General features: G+C 37.3%; 1 protein-coding gene across 16 annotated transcripts in view; it reads right to left on the bottom strand.

The window, feature by feature from the left end:
* Nucleotides 1-18,210, bottom strand: part of PAM (peptidylglycine alpha-amidating monooxygenase) — a 349,889-nt gene that overhangs the window by 68,460 nt on the left and 263,219 nt on the right. For all 16 annotated transcript variants that reach the window (XM_066273910.1, XM_066273915.1, XM_066273907.1 and 13 more), the window contains 5 exons: nucleotides 5,828-5,876; nucleotides 4,463-4,530; nucleotides 3,627-3,707; nucleotides 3,262-3,338; nucleotides 2,773-2,876 (listed from right to left, as the gene is read on the bottom strand). In XM_066273910.1, coding sequence (XP_066130007.1) covers nucleotides 2,773-2,876; nucleotides 3,262-3,338; nucleotides 3,627-3,707; nucleotides 4,463-4,530; nucleotides 5,828-5,876 — 379 coding nt within the window. The remainder of the gene's footprint in view (nucleotides 1-2,772; nucleotides 2,877-3,261; nucleotides 3,339-3,626; nucleotides 3,708-4,462; nucleotides 4,531-5,827; nucleotides 5,877-18,210) is intronic.

Raw genomic sequence — 18,210 nt, 5'->3', positions numbered from 1 at the left:
ATGAGAATATAATTCATATTTACATTTATTCAAACTTGTCTTATTATCATATCATTCCACTGGAAGAAAACTGCTTCTTTAATATAAATATTCAGACTATGAATTTACCCCAAAACTAAATTTTCTATAATTTCTTTGTTTCATTTATCTTATAAAATGTCATTTCTTTTAGTATATATGAGATTTACAAAAAAAAAATTAGTATAGTCATTTTAGGGTATTATTTTAAAGCAAAATGCACATATAAAAAAGAATTATTCTAAATTCATGAACTGTGAGAAGCCTCCAGAGATCTCTTTGGCCTCTCATCTGGGCACTAATACAAGTTATTAATTTCTATGGTTGATATTGCTTCAAGAGGATATGCAAAGAATAGAATCAGACCAAAATTAGAAGATCCCCACTCCACCACCAAATTGTGAAAGTACCTCTAAGCAAACCATTTTACTAAGTCCACACTTATACTTGTAGACTAATATAGATTATGTTGAAAGAGTTATTTTTTTACTACTTAGTTTACCTATTATAAAGATTAATAAAATAACCAATGGTATTTAAGTAAAGTTTCTGGAGCTCTATATTAACATAAATCAGAGAACAACTTATCAGTACCCTCTGCATGATATTACTTTGTATATTTAAAGATTGTAGGCCCCAACTGGTTGGCACAGTGGTAGAGCGTCGGCCTGGTGTGTGGATGTCTCAGGTCCGATTCCCAGTCAGGGCACACAAAGTGACCATCTGCTTCTCCACCCCTTTTCTCTCTCTACCTCTCTCTTCTCCTCTTGCAGCCATGGCTTGGTTAGAGCAAGTTGGCCCCAGGCGCTGAAGATGGCTCCATGGCCTTGTCTCAGGGGCTAAGATAGCTTGGTTGCCTAGCAATAGTGCGACTCCCCAAATGGGCAGAGTATACCCAGTAGGGGGCTTGCAGGGTGGACCCCGGTGGGAAACATGTGGGAGTCTGTCTCTCTGCCTGCCTGCTTCTCACTTAAGAAAAAAAAAAGAAAAAGATTGTTAAGAAGTGAATTGTCAAACTATTCAAAATCTAATAATGTCTACATTGTCAACCCTTTTCATTTTTTTAAAAAAAATTTCTCATTGATTTTGAGATAGAGAGGGATGGAGAGAGGGAAAGAGAAAGGAAGAGAGAGAGAGAGAGAGAGAAAAGGAGAGAGAGAGAAAGGGAGAGAAAGAGAGAAGCATCAATTTGTTGTTCCACTTAGTTGTTCCATTTAGTGTGCAATTCATTGATTGCTTCTCATATGTGCCCTGACCAAGGGTTGAACCCGTGACCTCTGGCACCCCAGGATGATGCTTTATCCTGATGATGCCAGGGCCAACCCTTTTCTTACTGGTTATCATTTCATATAATTCAGTAATTATATAGCTTTCCTCAAGTCTCTTTTCCAAATCTATCAAATTTATCCAAAAGAAAAGGTATTGGAAGCTCCTTGTTTAATATAAATAATTTAAAATTTTTGTTTTATCTTTAGACCTAAGATTGGTGCTTTTAGAGAAACTTAAAAAATCCTATTCCATCATCTTGTATCTTTTATTCTTTTACCTGTATCAGTACCTTTTTCTTTCCTCCTGACAACCAAGAGCTAGTGCTGTCATTATTAAGAATTATCTTTAATATAGCTAATGCATATTTTCAGATGCCTATTTTTTCTAATTTCTCATCGATCAAAGATAAATGGTGATATGCCCTGACCGGCTGTCCCAGTGGTAGAGCATCAGCCCATCATGTGGATGTACTGGGTTCGATTCCTGGTCAGGGCACACAGGAGAAGCGACCATCTGCTTCTCCACCCCTTCCCCTTCTCTCTCTCATTCTCTTTCTCTTTCCTCCCACAGCCATGGCTTGACTGGTTCAAGCAAAGTTGGGCTCAGGCGCTAAAAAAAATTGCTCCATTGCTAAGCAATGGAGCAACGGCCCCAGATGGGCAGAGCATTGGGTAGATCCTAGTCAGGGCGTATGCAGGAATCTGTCTTGCTACCTCACCTCCTCTCACTAAAATAAAAATAAAAATAAAAAATGGTGAAAATTTCAGCTTCCAGGTGGCATTGGTAAATACATATTTTATAACCTAGTTTAACATGAAAAGGATGCTTCTTATTTTTATTCTAACGAAAAATGTAAGGCCTTAATCTTTCATTTTTAATTTTGGCAAAACATTTTTGAAAGAGTTCACAGTGCTTTGAAAATTTTAGTGTTATAAAATATACTTACTTTAAGGAGGCTCAATATTGTGAAAATTATTTAAAACTTTGACATTCTATTTTGCAAAGTGCTGAATGTCATTATTTTCATTTGGTAGACTCAACTGGAAAACACTGACTAGATGGAAGTTTTAACAGGAAGAAAAACATTGTGGTTCTAAGTAGTTACTGTACAGCACTGAGCGCAGAAAACAGATTTGCCTGAGTTTGAACATAGGACAAAAGGACACTTGAGGTAAAATAATTAATTAATTCATAATCATTATGCCTTTCTTTATTTAGACAAAATAAACTCTTGTGGTAACCATAGTATGTAGAGGTATGATAATGAAGGTCTTGAATAAATAGGAAGAAATGAAGCATAATAAAAGAAGCACATGTTCTAGAGTTTACCTAGCTCAATCAGTTCCAAAATGATAAAACAGTATCATTTGTTATAATTGTTCATGAGAATAAAATGCACAATTTATTCACACAGATAACTGCCACCTAAAATCGTACCTTGTCCCAATAAAAGTTTTTTAAATAGTGAAATCTGCAGAATCATACCCAATGTGTGTGGCTTCTGTCCTTCCTTCACCAGTGAATACACATCTTGCTGCCAATATGTCACCAAAACTAACATCTACTGGGTGCTCCACAGGGTAGAAAGCCTGTCAGAAAGTTGAACACAGAGATTCATTAAAATTACCAATAATGTCCAGAACCACATGTTTTAACAACATGAGGCTTAGAGTACCCTGTGTAGCAAGTATGAAGACAAACACATAGACATACACACACACACGCACATCCCCAACCACCATGACCACCACCATCGCCATCACCACCATGTTTAAAAATATTAAAAGAACTGATAAGAAAACTACCAAGTTGGAAGTGGTGAAAGAGTAAAAAATTATACATAGTAAAGTCAGAGTTACAGATGTTTTGATTATAGAAAAATTCACAAGGGTTCCATGAGAGCTTTCAAAATGACTGTCTGGTGTTTAATTTGTGGTTTTTTTCTCTCTCAGAATTAAATTAGAGTCTACACACCTGAGGCAGCTGAGGGCTCTGGCGTCCAATCAGCGTCCACTGTCCATTTCTTACTCTGTATCCACTTACTACCTGACCTGAAACGAACACAGACTGCCATCATATAATATAATAGGGTATTTGGAAAATAAAAGGCATCATTTGCTTTCCTATTTCAAAATAAAATCTGAATATTTTTAGAACCCCAAATGCTAGGTATTTTAATGAAAACAAATGGTGAAAAGGTATACAAAATTTCAAAGTATTGAGCAAAATCACTTTCACTGAAACAGATTTAATGTCAAACAATCTGCATTTTACATTTTTAGCATTAGCAAGCACAATGGTAAATATTTATAATTTAACATGTAGATTAAAGTTCTTACCTAAATGATGAGTGTGAACTCGATAGGCAAAGACATGCATTGGATATTTTTTATAATGACATGAAATGTCAGAATTCACCACTGTTAGAAATAAAAACAGAAAAAGTCACCATTCAGCTGGAAAATTATGTAATATTTGTTTTACATATCTATAGGGTATTCAAATGCTGCTAGGCATGGGGGTTTTCTTATAGTTAACACGAACTCCCAACTCAGCAGACATTAAGCACTTACATGCCAGCAACTTTACTAAGTTAAGTTACCCTTGTTCTCATGTTTTATATCATTCCTAAACAAAATAACTAGAACCAGATCAAACTATCTTCTTAGTGAAAATATTGCCTTAATTTCTTATCTTTACCATGCTATTTACACAACACAAAAGCATAAAAGTTGTTTTTTATTTTTCAAACAGAAGGATTTTTAAAAAATTGATTGCAAACACCTAAGAGAACTGGATTCACAGTTCGTATTGAGAAGGGACCATTTCATATACTTTTCCTTCTTTAACGTCTAACACACAGTAGCTATTCAATACATAGCCTTTTATAGTAAACAAGTGAACAGTTACAATGAAACCATAATTGTAATTAACCGACTTCCTAACCATGGGCCTCAATTCTTAGCATATCAAAAAAAATTATGGAAAATAATAAAGTACTGGGTTGGAATAATGTAAAAATCTACTTTAAATCAAAGGATAATAAAAAAATGGTTTATTTTATAGGGACTCGAAAATATTGGTTATTTTGAAAGTTTATAAAAACTATACACTAGATTCATTCTTATAGATTAAGTAATGAGATAATAGTACATACTAAAAGATCATTACTCACCTTTTTCTCCTGCTGGTATAACTGTGTCAACAGACATCAAAAGGTACATGCCAGCAATTAAGGGCTGTCTACAGAAAACAGTAACATTTATCTCAACTATTTGCAAAGTCAAAACTATTGTTTTGGAAAAATAAAATATACTTCAATGTACTGATCTATAAAATATTTGTGTGAAAATTAAAACAAAATAACATGAAAAAAGAGGTAGAGATTTTTTTCCATTAAAATAATTTCTTGGGCAAATAGCTTAATACACATTTTCTATGGTATGGTGAATAGGGAAGGCCATATCTAAAAGGCTCCTGTGATGGTTAATTGTGTCAACATGGCTAGGGTATAGTGACCAGTTGTTTGGTCAAGTAATAGTTTGAATGTTGCTATGAAGGTATTGTTTTAGATATGATTAATATTTAAATCATTGATTATGAGTAAAGCAGATTACCATCCACAATGTGGGTAGGTCTCTTAAGAGGAAAGATTGAGGTCCCTTGTAACGGAAAGAATTTTGCTTCTAGACTGCCTTTGGACCCAAGACCGCAACACTGACTCCTGCCAGAATGTCCAGCTTGTGAGTTAGCCTTTCGGGTTCCAGACTTGCCAGTCCCCACAATCATGTGAGCCAACTGCCTTCAAGTACTGTAAATCAATCTCAGTCTCCCTCATGTGTGTGTGTATGTATGTATGTATGCATAAACATTCTATTGGTTCATTTTCTCTGGAGAACACTGACTACTAATATACTTCTCAATGATTCCTTTTGTGACATTCATGCCCTTGTTTAATCCTCTTCTCTGTGTGTAGGCTGACTTAGTAACTAGACCCAGTAATTTATTTCTAACAAATAGAAAATGGCAAATATGATTTTATTTTTTATTTTTCCACAAAAGTCAGACTATGAAGATTTGTGGCCAGCTATTTTCTCATGAGATTAGACTATCAGAAAGACTGTGCCGCTGTGCACCTCCTCTCTTCCTTTCTCCGCTGCTGGCTGTGGTGGGCACCAGCTGCCATGTTGTGAGCTACGCTGTTTAGAGCCCACATAGCAAGGAAATGGGGGAGTCCTCCAGCCAACAGCCAGAGAGTAAATGAATCCTGTCGATAGCCATGTGAGTGCTTTTGGAAGCGTTTCTCCCACGTTCAGTCCCAGACACTGAAACACTGGCCAAGAGTGAGAACACCAGCCCCAGCTAAGTTGTGCCCAGATTTCTGACCCACAGGAGACAATAAGGAATTGTTGTTTGAAGCCACTAAGTTTAAGGAATTTTGTTAGACAACAATAGATGACTGATGCACTGTACTTCTCACTTTTAAGTTCTCAAAGCTTTCAAAAGTTGTCACTCAGCTAACATAACTAGAAGTACTTACGGCAGGCGTGTGAGGTGCAAGGACACACCAGAACAGTCTTTGTGATTATCTGTAACACACATACAAAATACACATCTTAAATATGAAAACATGCAAATGAATTTCAAAATAATAAATTTAAAATGATAATTCTGTAATTAAAATTATGTTTCACTTGTATCGTGTTTTATAATTTACAGAGTACTTTCATACTCATGAATTCATTTAGTCTCCAATGTATCACAACCACACCGAGAAAACTGTCATTTCAAGCACTTGGTGTTTTTTTTGACTTATCAAACTGACCAATAATCTGCTTTCCTGCAGATACACTAGATACTAATCATAAACTCACAGAAGGAAATTGTTGCTACTCTTTATGTATTATCTACATTGTTGAAATATCCAAAAAGTAGTCCATGGGACTCCAAACAGCTAGCTTGTCTACTTTTTAAAAGTAAAAACCACACAGAATCTTGTTTGATTCTTAAGAATTGCTCATCCCCACATTCGAAATAGAAACCTATTCATTCTTTTACACCTGACTTCCGTAGAAAGCCTCTAAGTATCTTTACCTTTGCTAAGGACATTTCAGAGACCTCTTACAAATCCTCATTCTTCTGTCTTCCTTTGCTTTCCCCAAGTAGAATAAAGTAAAAATTTACATTACTCATCCAAATCGTTATTGGTGTGGAACTTGCTGATACCTGACCAGAGACCATAAATAGTAAGTCATACCATTTCTGTATATATTAAATTCCTTCTACTTAGCATTTTATTCTAAGCAATTATAAAACTTTATATCTCAATTTTGAAAGTTGGTTTTAATAGAAATAACTATTGCATGTGTGTATATGTAAGATTGCTAGAATGCTAAATTAATACTAGAAATAAAGAAGTGAAGTGTGCTAATAAGTAACAGCAGATGAAATAGTTATTTTATGGGATTTTTTTTTTTTACCGGTAATTCTCATGAGAAAAGCAAAGGTAGGTAGCTTCATATAGAAATATATAACAGGTAATTTAACAAGATACACATTTTGATTTTGTGTGTGCGTGTGTGTGTATGTGTGTAAGTGACAGAGACAGAGAGAGGAACAGATAGGGACAGACAGGAATGGAGAGAGATGAGAAGCATCAGTTCTTCATTGTAGCTCCTTAGTTGTTCCTTGATTGCTTTCTCGTATGTGTCTTGAGCAGGTGCTACAGCAGAGCTAGTGACCCCTTGCTCAAGCCAGTGTCCTTGGGCTCAAACCAGTGACCTTGGGCTCAAGAGAATGACCATGGGGTCATGTCTATGATTCCATGCTCAAGCCAGTGACTTCAGGGTTTTGAACCTGGGTCCTCTGTGTCCTAGTCTGACGCTCTATCCATTGTGCAACCGCTTGGTCAGGCTACATTTTGATTTATCATAAATAAAGTTTAGAAAGTATAACAAATCATACTTAATACTTTGGTAATAAAACACAAAGGAAATTTCTCTGTACAGCATAGTAAGAAGCTTGATCTTACTATCTGAAAGATAATTCAGAAATAAATTTAATGACAAAAATTAATCAGTTGGGGAGGTATATTTTGTTTGTTTTTATCACTTTACAAAGGGAGCTATATCTAATCTCCTAAATGAATTTCAGTGAGGGGCTATTTTCAAAATAATTTCAGTGAGTCTTTTTTTTTAAAATTTGAAATGAACTTTAAAGAGATGGGAAAATAATAATAATAATAATAATAATAATAAATATTTGTGACCCCGGCTGGTTGGCTCAGTGGATAGAGCGTCGGCACAGCATGTGGACAGCCTGGATTTGATTCCCAGTCAGGACACACATGAGAGGTGACCATCTGCTTCTTCTCTCTCCTCCCTCTTCCCCTTCTCTCCTTTTTCCCTCTTACAACCACTGGCTCAATTTGTTGGAGCACCAGCCCCAGGCACTCAGGATAGCTCCACTAATTTGAGCATCGGCTCAAGATGGGGGGTGGGGTGGTGGGGTGGTGTGGGGGGGGTTGCCAGGTGGATCCCTGTTGCGGCACATGTGGGAGATAGTCTATCTCCCCTCCTCTCACTTCTTTATTATATGTGGCTTAAGTGTCTGTTTGTTGCCGATAGCTTATTGGTTGCTTGAGTAACTGTACTAGCCAATGGGGTGAAGTTGCCACGGCTGAATGCAAATTGAGCGGGTCAGGGGGAAGGTGAACATTTGTTTGCATTGACAATCATCTGCTTTTGAAACAATTTAAGGCTGAACGCAAATTGAGCAGGTCAGGGGGAAGGTGAACATTTGTTTGCATTGGCAATCATCTGTTTTACATAAAAACGACGTCTTAACGTAATTTCTTTTAAGAATGCCTCCTAGAAGATATAGCACTGAAGAGGAGAGAAAAGGAGCTAAAGCTGCACAAAAATGGCTTTCTCGACAAAAAGAAACCACTGAGCAGAGAAAGACAAGGCTTGCTTCAGTCGCAGAGCAAATGCGTCTTTCTCGGCAAAATGAGACTGATGAGCATAGAGAAACAAGGCTTGCCTCAGATGCAAGACAAAAAAGCCTGTCTCGACAAAATGAGTCCCTTGAACAAAGGCAGGAGAGAAATGCAAAAAAAAAAAATGACAGAGTAATGCTGACCGAAACGCAAAAAGGATTAAAACAGTTTCAAACAGAGAAACTTTAATTTTTGAGCATTCCTCTGGTGACATGAATATTAAATGTGAACACTGTCAGTCCTTAAACTTCAAGTTAGAAACTAATCGATTTGACCGTGGCAAGAAAGGATTTTCTCAATGTTGCAAGTACGGAAACATTGTAGTTCCACTAATTGAGAATTATCCACCACTCTTGAATAAATTATTGACTAATCAGCATCCAAATAGCAAACAGTACATAGATAGCATTTGATCCATTAATAGTTCGTTTGCTTTTGAGTCCATGCAAACAAACCAATTGACTTGTCTGGACCAGGACTTTATTGTTTTCGACTTCATGGTCAAGTTTACCATCAAACTGGAACTTTGCATCCTTCTGACGGGAAAAGAAAGTTTGCTCAATTATATATACCTGATCCCTCAGAAGCCAGTTCAGCACGTTTAGAATGGAATAAAAGAGTTCCTGAGACCTTACTTAATGAAATGGGGGAATTATTTCAAGACATTAACCCATTTGCTACTGCATATAAAATGATGCACGAAGTTGAAAAAAAGTTGGCCTCTAATGCTATAGCAAGCAATGAGCCAGCAATCAGCATTGCCATGGCCATTGTCTGTGATCGTAACTTAGATCAAAGGCGGTATAATGTCCAGCAAGCCACAAGACTAGAGGTTCTCCAATTGAAAAATAATGTCATAATAGCTAAGTCTTTGACTGGCTCCTCTAAAGGTAAAATACATGTCATTCCAAGAATTGATTTGGCTCCATCTCAAATAGGGTTGCCGTTTCAATTGAGACGTAGACAATTTCCTGTAAAACTTGCCTTTGCTATGACCATCAATAAGGTCTCAGGGCCAAACGCTTAAGCGTGTTGGCATATTTTTACCTGAGCCTGCATTTGGACATGGTCAACTTTATGTTGCCTGATCAAGTGTTCGTGAAAGAATGGACGTAAAATTAAAAATAATTGATGGTCCTCTGCAAGGCGAGCTTAAAAATGATGGAAAGATCTACACAAGAAATGTTGTGTACAAAGAGATCTTTGACATGTGAATTAACATTTTATTATTTAAATCACCTTTATTTCTTGAGCTAGCGGTGGCTCTTAAGAAATGTACTGCCAGTGGTTTCCTTCATTGCACTCTACTTTAAGCAATTAAGCAAGTAGAAGGGGGAAACCCCGTGGGGCACTAAGCAAAGGGGCGTCCTTGCCGCCTGCCCTAGGTAATTCAGTTTGAATTAGCAGACACCTTTGCACAAATCATTTTAATTACAATTTATAATATCTAGAACAGCGGTCATTTTGTATGACCGCCGGGCTTTCTAGTAAATAAATAAACAGTTTTATCTTAATTTTTGCCTATGCTTTTAAACACAGAAAGAATAAATAAGTACTGTTTTTAAATTTATTAAAATAAATTTTCTATTTTTGAGAACAAGTTACTAAATATACTGCATGAGATTTAGTAAATTTGCCTGGCCTGTACTACTTTCAAAATTACTTTACCCAGAATTATTTAAATATCTCCACTGATCAAAAGAAAATGGTAGAATGTATACCATTCATTTATACCAAATGAATTCTAAACCATAGAGACTCACCTAATTGGATCAGTTGATATCAGGTAACATTTCTCATGCATGGAAAAACATCATAACTATCTTAAAAGGTAATTTTGAGAAGTGGTAGTCATTCATTCATTCAAGTAATATTTGTTGAGCAATTGTAATTCTCAGGCATTGTTCTATAACCTACAGATACAGTGAAAAACAATATATTCAAGTTTCCTGCTCTCGTGGTACTTATCCTCTAATGGTAGTGGAGATACAGGGCAATGGGGCAAAAAGAATAGAGAAAAACAAAACACCAAATATATAAACAAAATAATGTCATACTGAGCTCAACGTTTTATCTACTGTAGTCCAAGAAGGATGGAGTGGCCACGAGACTGGGTACTGTAGGCCATGCAATGTATGTTAACAGTCTGGCTTTTATTTTCTGTCTGCAGAGAAGCCATTGGAAGATTTTCAACAATGGAGTTATGAGATTACTAGCACAGTATTAGTACTTACAAATTACTTACTAATTCCTGGATGTCAGGCAAGAGCTTGTTTCTTATACAATGCTCATCCAACAAAAAGGTAAATGGGAAATAAAAATTGTCACTTGGTTTTACATTACATCTTTGCATTGAATAAATCAAATGAATCACATTTTGATATCTAACTTGGCTGATATGCTTCACCATGACTTAAAAAAATTGGGAAAATTAATAAAACGCATTTCACAAACTATTAAAAAAAGTTTTCTTTAAAGATGAAATGTGTCACCAAATTAAGAATAGCAGAAATGTTACTATTGCCAGTAACAGTCCATCTTCCTGTTAGGTAATGCTCTGTATTATAATTGTCTAAATTTAGAGCTTTTTACTCAAGAAAAGAATAGCCATTGCTATATAAATGTTGTTTATTTGCTTCCTTCTAAAATTTTAAAAGTGAGACACTGTCTCACCATTCACTCCACTGAAAAGACACAGTACCCATTTGTCTTTTTTTTTCTTTTTGTAATTTTCCGAAGTTAGGAGTGGGGAGGCAGTCAGACAGACTCCCGCATGCACTTGACCAGGATTCACCCGGCATGCATACCAGGGGGCGATGCTCTGCCCATCTGGGGCATTGCTCCATCGTAACTGGAGCCATTCTAGTGCCTGAGGCAGAGGCCATGGAGCCATCCTCAACGCCCAGGCCAACTTTTTGCTCCAATGGAGCCTTGGCTGCAGGAGGGGAATAAAGAGAGAGAGGAAGGAGAGGGGACAGGTGGAGAAGCAGATGGGTGCTTCTCCTGTGTGCCCTGACCGGAAATCAAACCCAGGACTTCCACATGCTGGGCTGACACTCTAGCACTGAGCCACTGACCAGGAAACTGTTTGCCTTCTGATCCTACATATTTATCAACTACATGTCATATCCTATAAGAAAGTCAAGGATATCACACAACAATACAAAAATAGTTAAGAACTCAAGTAATCCAAGCCACAGTCGCAGAGCTCCAGGGAAAAGCAACCTGGTCTCATCTCTCCAGGCAGAGGAGAAGAGAGGCTCCATCTCCACACATGCTGCAGATGGCTTTTCCAGTCCACCTGAATCATTACCAGCTAGAAGCAGCGGTCATTGGGACGTGGACATGAGCTGCAAAGTATAGAATTGTGACAACAATTCCAGTACCATGCAGACTTTTCCTGGATGTGGACTTTTCCTGGATTCCTGCTCCTTGGGACAGCTCCTAACGGACTGAACTGGGGTTGGGTTGCATTTATCAGGGACTTAGCATGGTGTTGGGGCCAACTTGTATTTGGTGAACATGTTAAGGACACTACTCTTTTATGGATTCTTGCTGTATTGGCCAAGAGTTTGCTTAAAGGCTTTAATCACTGTAAAAAAATATATAGAAGAATGGATAAAGAAGATGTGGCACATATACACCATGGTATACTATTCAGCCATAAGAAATGATGACATCAGATCACTTACAACAAAATGGTGGGGTCTTGATAACATTATATGGAGTGAAATAAGTAAATCAGAAAAAAACAAGAACTGCAGGATTCCACACATTGGTGGGACATAAAAACGAGACTAAGAGACATGGACAAGAGTGTGGTGGTTACAGGGGGCGGGGGAGGGAAAGAGGGAGAGGGGGAGGGGCACAAAGACAACTAGATAGAAGGTGACAGAGGACAATCTGACTTTGGGTGATGGGTATGCAACATAATTTTTTTTTTAAATAAATTTTTATTAATGGTAATGGGATGACATTAATAAATCAGGGTACATATATTCAAAGAAAACATGTCTAGGTTATTTTGTCATTAAATTATGTTGCGTACCCCTCGCCCAAACTCAGATTGTCCTCCGCCACCCTCTATCTAGTTCTATGCCCCTCCCCCTCCCCCTAACTCTCTCCCTCCCTTCCTCCCATGTCCTCCCTCCCCCCACCCCTGGTAACCACCACACTCTTATCCATGTCTCTTAGTCTCATTTTTATGTTCCACCAATGTATGGAATCATGTAGTTCTTGTTTTTTTCTGATTTACTTATTTCACTCCTTATAATGTTATCAAGATCCCACCATTTTGCTGTAAATGATCTGATGTCATCATTTCTTATGGCTGAGTAGTATTCCATAGTGTATATGTGCCACATCTTCTTTATCCAGTCTTCTATTGAAGGGCTTTTTGGTTGTTTCCATGTCTTGGCCACTGTGAACAGTGCTGCAATGAACATGGGGCTACATGTGTCTTCACGTATCAATGTTTCTGAGGTTTTGGGGTATATACCCAGTAGAGGGATTGCTGGGTCATAAGGTAGTTCTATTTGCAGTTTTTTGAGGAACCACCATACTTTCCTCCATAATGGTTGTACTACTTTACAGTCCCACCAACAGTGAATGAGGGTTCCTTTTTCTCCACAGCCTCTCCAACATTTGCTATTACCCGTCTTGTTGATAATAGCTAATCTAACAGGGGTGAGGTGGTATCTCATTGTAGTTTTGATTTGCATTTCTCTAATAACTAATGAAGCTGAGCATCTTTACATATATCTGTTGGCCATTTGTATCTCTTCCTGGGAGAAGTGTCTGTTCATGTCCTCTTCCCATTTTTTTATGGGATTGTTTGTTTATTTGTTGTTGAGTTTTATGAGTTCTTTGTAAATTTTGGATATTAGGCCCTTATCTGAGCTGTAGTTTGAAAATATCATTTCCCATTTAGTTGGCTGTCTGTTTATTTTTATATCAGTTTCTCTTGCTGAGCAAAAACTTTTTATTCTGATGTAGTCCCATTCATTTATCTTTGCCTTCACTACTTTTGCCATTGGAGTCAAGTTCATAAAATGTTCTTTAAAACCCAGGTCCATGATTTTAGTACCTATGTCTTCTTCTATGTACTTTATTGTTTCAGGTCTTATATTTAGGTCTTTGATCCATTTTGAATTAATTTTAGTACACGGGGACAGGCTGTAGTGGAGTTTCATTCTTTTGCATGTGGCTTTCCAGTTTTCCCAACACCATTTGTTGAAGAGGCTTTCTTTTCTCCATTGTGTGTTGTTGGCCCCTTTATCAAAGATTATTTGACCATATATATGTGGTTTTATTTCTGGGCTTTCTATTCTGTTCCATTGGTCTGAGTGTCTATTTTTCTGCCAATACCATGCTGTTTTGATTATCATGGCCCTATAATATAGTTTAAAGTCAGGTATTGTAATGACCCCAGCTTCATTCTTTTTCCTTAGGATTGTTTTGGCTATTCGGGGTTTTTTATAGTTCCATATAAATCTGATGATTTTTTGTTCCATTTCTTTAAAAAATCTCATAGGGATTTTGATGGGAATTGCATTAAATTTGTATATTGCTTTGGGTAATATGGCCATTTTGATTATATTTATTCTTCCTATCCAAGAACAAGGAATATTTTTCCATCTCATTGTATCTTTTTCGATTTCCCTTAACAATGCTTTGTAATTTTCATTATATAGGTCCTTTACGTTCTTTGTTATGTTTATTCCTAGGTATTTTATTTTTTTTGTTGCAATCGTGAAGGGGATTATTTTTTTGAGTTCGTTTTCTAATATTTCATTGTTGGCATATAGAAAGGCTATGGACTTTTGTATGTTAATTTTGTATCCTGCGACCTTACTGTATTGGTTTATTGTTTCTAATAATCTTTTTGTGGAGTCCTTCGGGTTTTCGATGTATAGGATCATATCATCAGCAAAAAGTGATACCTTTACTTCTTCTTTTCCGATATGGATGCCTTTTATTTCTTTGTCTTGTCTGATTGCTCTGGCCAGAACTTCTAGCACCACGTTAAATAAGAGTGGAGAGAGTGGACAACCCTGTCTTGTTCCTGATTTAAGGTAGAAAGTCCTCAGTTTTATGCCGTTTAATAGGATGTTGGCTGATGGTTTATCATATATGGCCTTTATCATGTTGAGATATTTTCCTTCTATACCCATTTTGTTGAGAGTCTTAAACATAAAATTGTGTTGTATTTTATCAAAAGCCTTTTCTGCATCTATTGATAAGATCATGTGGTTTTTGTTCTTTGTTTTGTTGATATGGTGTATTATGTTAACCGTTTTGCGTATGTTGAACCATCCTTGAGATTCTGGGATGAATCCCACTTGATCATGATGTATTATTTTTTTAATATGTTGTTGTATTCGGTTTGCCAGTATTTTGTTTAGTATTTTAGCATCTGTATTCATTAGAGATATTGGTCTGTAGTTTTCTTTCTTTGTGCCATCCTTGCCTGGTTTTGGTATGAGGGTTATGTTGGCCTCATAAAATGTGTTTGGAAGTATTGCTTCTTCTTCAATTTTTTGGAAGACTGAGTAGAATAGGAACCAAGTCTTCTTTGAATGTTTGATAGAATTCACTAGTATAACCGTCTGGGCCTGGACTTTTATTTTTGGGGAGGTTTTTAATAGTTTTTTCTATTTCCTCCCTGCTGATTGGTCTGTTTAGGCTTTCTGCTTCTTCATGACTCAGTCTAGGAAGGTTGTATTGTTCTAGGAATTTATCCATTTCTTCTAGATTGTTGTATTTGGTGGCATATAATTTTTCATAGTATTCTACAATAATTCTTTGTGTATCTATGATGTCTGTGGTGATCTCTCCTCTTTCATTTTGGATTTTATTTATTTGAGTCCTGTGCCTTTTTTCCTTGGTGAGTCTTGCCAAGGGTTTGTCAATTTTGTTGATCTTTTCAAAGAACCAGCTCCTTGTTTTATTGATTTTTTCTATAGTTTTTCTGTTCTCTATTTCATTTATTTCTGCTCTGATTTTTATTATCTCCTTTCTTCGGCTGGTTTTGGGTTGTCTTTGTTCTTCTTTTTCTAGTTCCTTAAGGTGTGAAGTTAAGTGGTTTACTTCGGCTCTCTCTTGTTTGTTCATATAGGCCTGAAGTGATATGAACTTTCCTCTTATTACTGCTTTTGCTGCATCCCAGAGATTCTGATATGTCGTATTTTCATTTTCATTTGTCTGTATATATCTTTTGATCTCTGCGCTTATTTCTTCTTTGACCCATTCATTTTTTAGAAGTATGTTGTTTAGTTTCCACATTTTTGTGGGTTTTTCCCCCTCTTTTTTGCAGTTGAATTCTAGTTTCAAGGTTTTATGATCAGAAAATATGCTTGGTACAATTTCAATTTTTCTAAATTTGTTGATATTGTCTTTGTGGCCCAACATATGGTCAATTCTTGAGAATGTTCCATGTACACTAGAGAAAAATGTATACTCTGTCTATGCAACATAATTGAATGAGAAGATAACCTGGACATGTTTTCTTTGAATATATGTACCCTGATTTATTGATGTCACCCCATTAAAATTAATATAAATTTATTTCTTTTAAAAGAACTCAAATAATAATGAGACGATCAACACATATTTGGAAAAAATACACTGAACATCTGACTTACATAGTATAATACAATGACTTTAGACAAAACACTGGATTTTAGAGGCTCTAAGTTTTATCTTATAGAATGTCAATCTTACATGGATAGAGGGCTGGTGTATATAAAGATTCAAAGTGAAAATTTGGCCTGTTTTAAAAAAGCTCCAGAAAACAAAATATACAGAAGGAAAATTAGTGAAAGGATACACTTTATAAACCAAACTAGAGATTCCAAGATGGCAGTGAAGTAGGCAGATGTTCCAACTGCCACCTTCCACGTTCAAATTGGATTACAAGTTAATTTAAGAACAATCATCTTGAAAAACCAACTTTGGACTAAATGAAGAGGAGTTTATAACCAAGGATCACAAAAGAAGCCACATTGAGACTGGTAGGAAGGGCAGAGTTGCGGAAAGGGCTGCCCAGCTCCTGGGAGTGAGAGGCTGTGAAGGGTCCAGAGGGACTTTCCCTGTAGGGAGGTTCACCCTGAGAAGGGAGGACCCTAAGTCCCAGGCCCAGCAGCCCAGTCTAGAGCCCTGGAGCCTAGAAGAGGCACCCACATAGAATTTGGGGTGAAAAGAGCCAAGGTTTCTGACTGTGAAACAGAGAAAGACAGCTCTCAAAGACACAGGCTTCATTTGAAAGGGCCAGTGCAGAAAATTTCGTTCATAGCCAGTTACCCAGAGCTCTGACAGAGGGAGGGCTGTGAGGACTAGAGTTGTGTGAGGAGAGTGTGTAGTTGGTGGTCTAGGGAGAGACACTGCAGGGGACAGCCACTGGAACCCATGCTGAGTCAATCTCCAATACTGTAGTCGCCATGTTTCTTGGGTGAAGCAGTCCCCTTTTTGTGGCACTAGCCTGGGGCAACACAACTGCCTCCGGAATCTCTCCTTCCCCATACTGTGAAGACTGGGCCATTCTGAGAAGTCAGCCAGGAAGCAGTGGGTACATCAGTGACCCAGTTTTCTGGGGTTGAGGCTAGAGCTACCCCCAAACCATAGCACGCTCCCGAGTCTATGACTGGTTCTTCTGCCCCCCAGGGGACTCAGTAGAAACTGTCTGGACATCAGACAGACCACACAACTAGAAGTGGGTGGCAGAAAGCACCAACCCTTCTCTAAGCTATCTACACAAGCAGCATGCCCAGAGGAGGAGTCTAACAGGCACCGGACACTGTGGAGAATAAATATACCCAACAGGACAGACATTGCACAGTGTGTAATACACATAATCAAAGTTGACCCTTAGAGCTGGCCAGCCTGAAGGGATAACCATACCCATGAAAGGACCAACTGCATTCAATACTCACATACCATAGGAGGGAAAATACTTCCCTCAAGAAGCATTCCTAGAACAAGAAAAACAGGTGGTCTGAAAGTCAGTACCACTGAGCCCATCTTCCTCATCTAGAGACTATAAAAATTTCAAAGTCAAACAGGGCTTCCTAATATATAGACAAAATGAACAGACAAAGAAATGTGACCCAAATTAATCAACTAAATAAATCCCCAGAAAAAGAACTAAATGAAATGGAAGTAACCAAACTACCAGATACAGAGTTTAAAATAATGATTTTTAGGATGCTCAAGGATCTTAGAGCAACAGTGGATGATCACAATGAGAAATTAAAGAGACAGCAAGCATCAAAAAGGACATTAAAATCGTAAAAAAAGAACCAGTCATAAATGACAAATACAATATCATAAATGAAGACTACACTAGAAGGAATCAACAGCCGACTGGATGAAGTGGAGGATCGAATCAGAGATTTAGAAGACAAAATAAATGTAAGCATAGAAGCAGAGCAGAAAAAAGAAAGAGGTGCAAAAAGACGGAGGAAACTCTAAGAGACCTCTGTGACAACATGAAGAGAAACAACAACTGCATCATAGGGGTTCCTGAAGGAGAAGAGAACGAACAAGGGATAGGGAACGTATGTGAAGAAATCATAGCTTAAATTTTCCCTAATAGGATGAAGGAAAAAGTTTAAGAAACACAGAGTCCCATTAAAAATGAACTCAAGGAGGCCTACACCAAGATACATCATAATTAAAATGCCAACGTTAAGAGACAAAGAAGGAATACTAGAAGCTGAAAGAAAAAAGCATTTAATTACCTACAGAGGAGCCCCCATAAAGATGACATCTGACTTTTCAACAGAAACACTTGAGGCCAGAAGGGATTGGCAAGAAAGATTCAAAGTGAGTGAAAACAAGAACCTACAACCAAGACTACTTTATTCAGCAAGGCTATGATTTCAAATTGAAGGAGAAATAAAAAGCTTCCCAGACCAAAAAAAAAAAAA

This window comes from Saccopteryx bilineata, chromosome 4 (assembly GCF_036850765.1).
Source record: "Saccopteryx bilineata isolate mSacBil1 chromosome 4, mSacBil1_pri_phased_curated, whole genome shotgun sequence".
Classification (NCBI taxonomy): domain Eukaryota; kingdom Metazoa; phylum Chordata; class Mammalia; order Chiroptera; family Emballonuridae; genus Saccopteryx; species Saccopteryx bilineata.
Note: the sequence above shows the minus strand (reverse complement) of the source record. Positions and strands in the feature narration are given on the sequence as shown.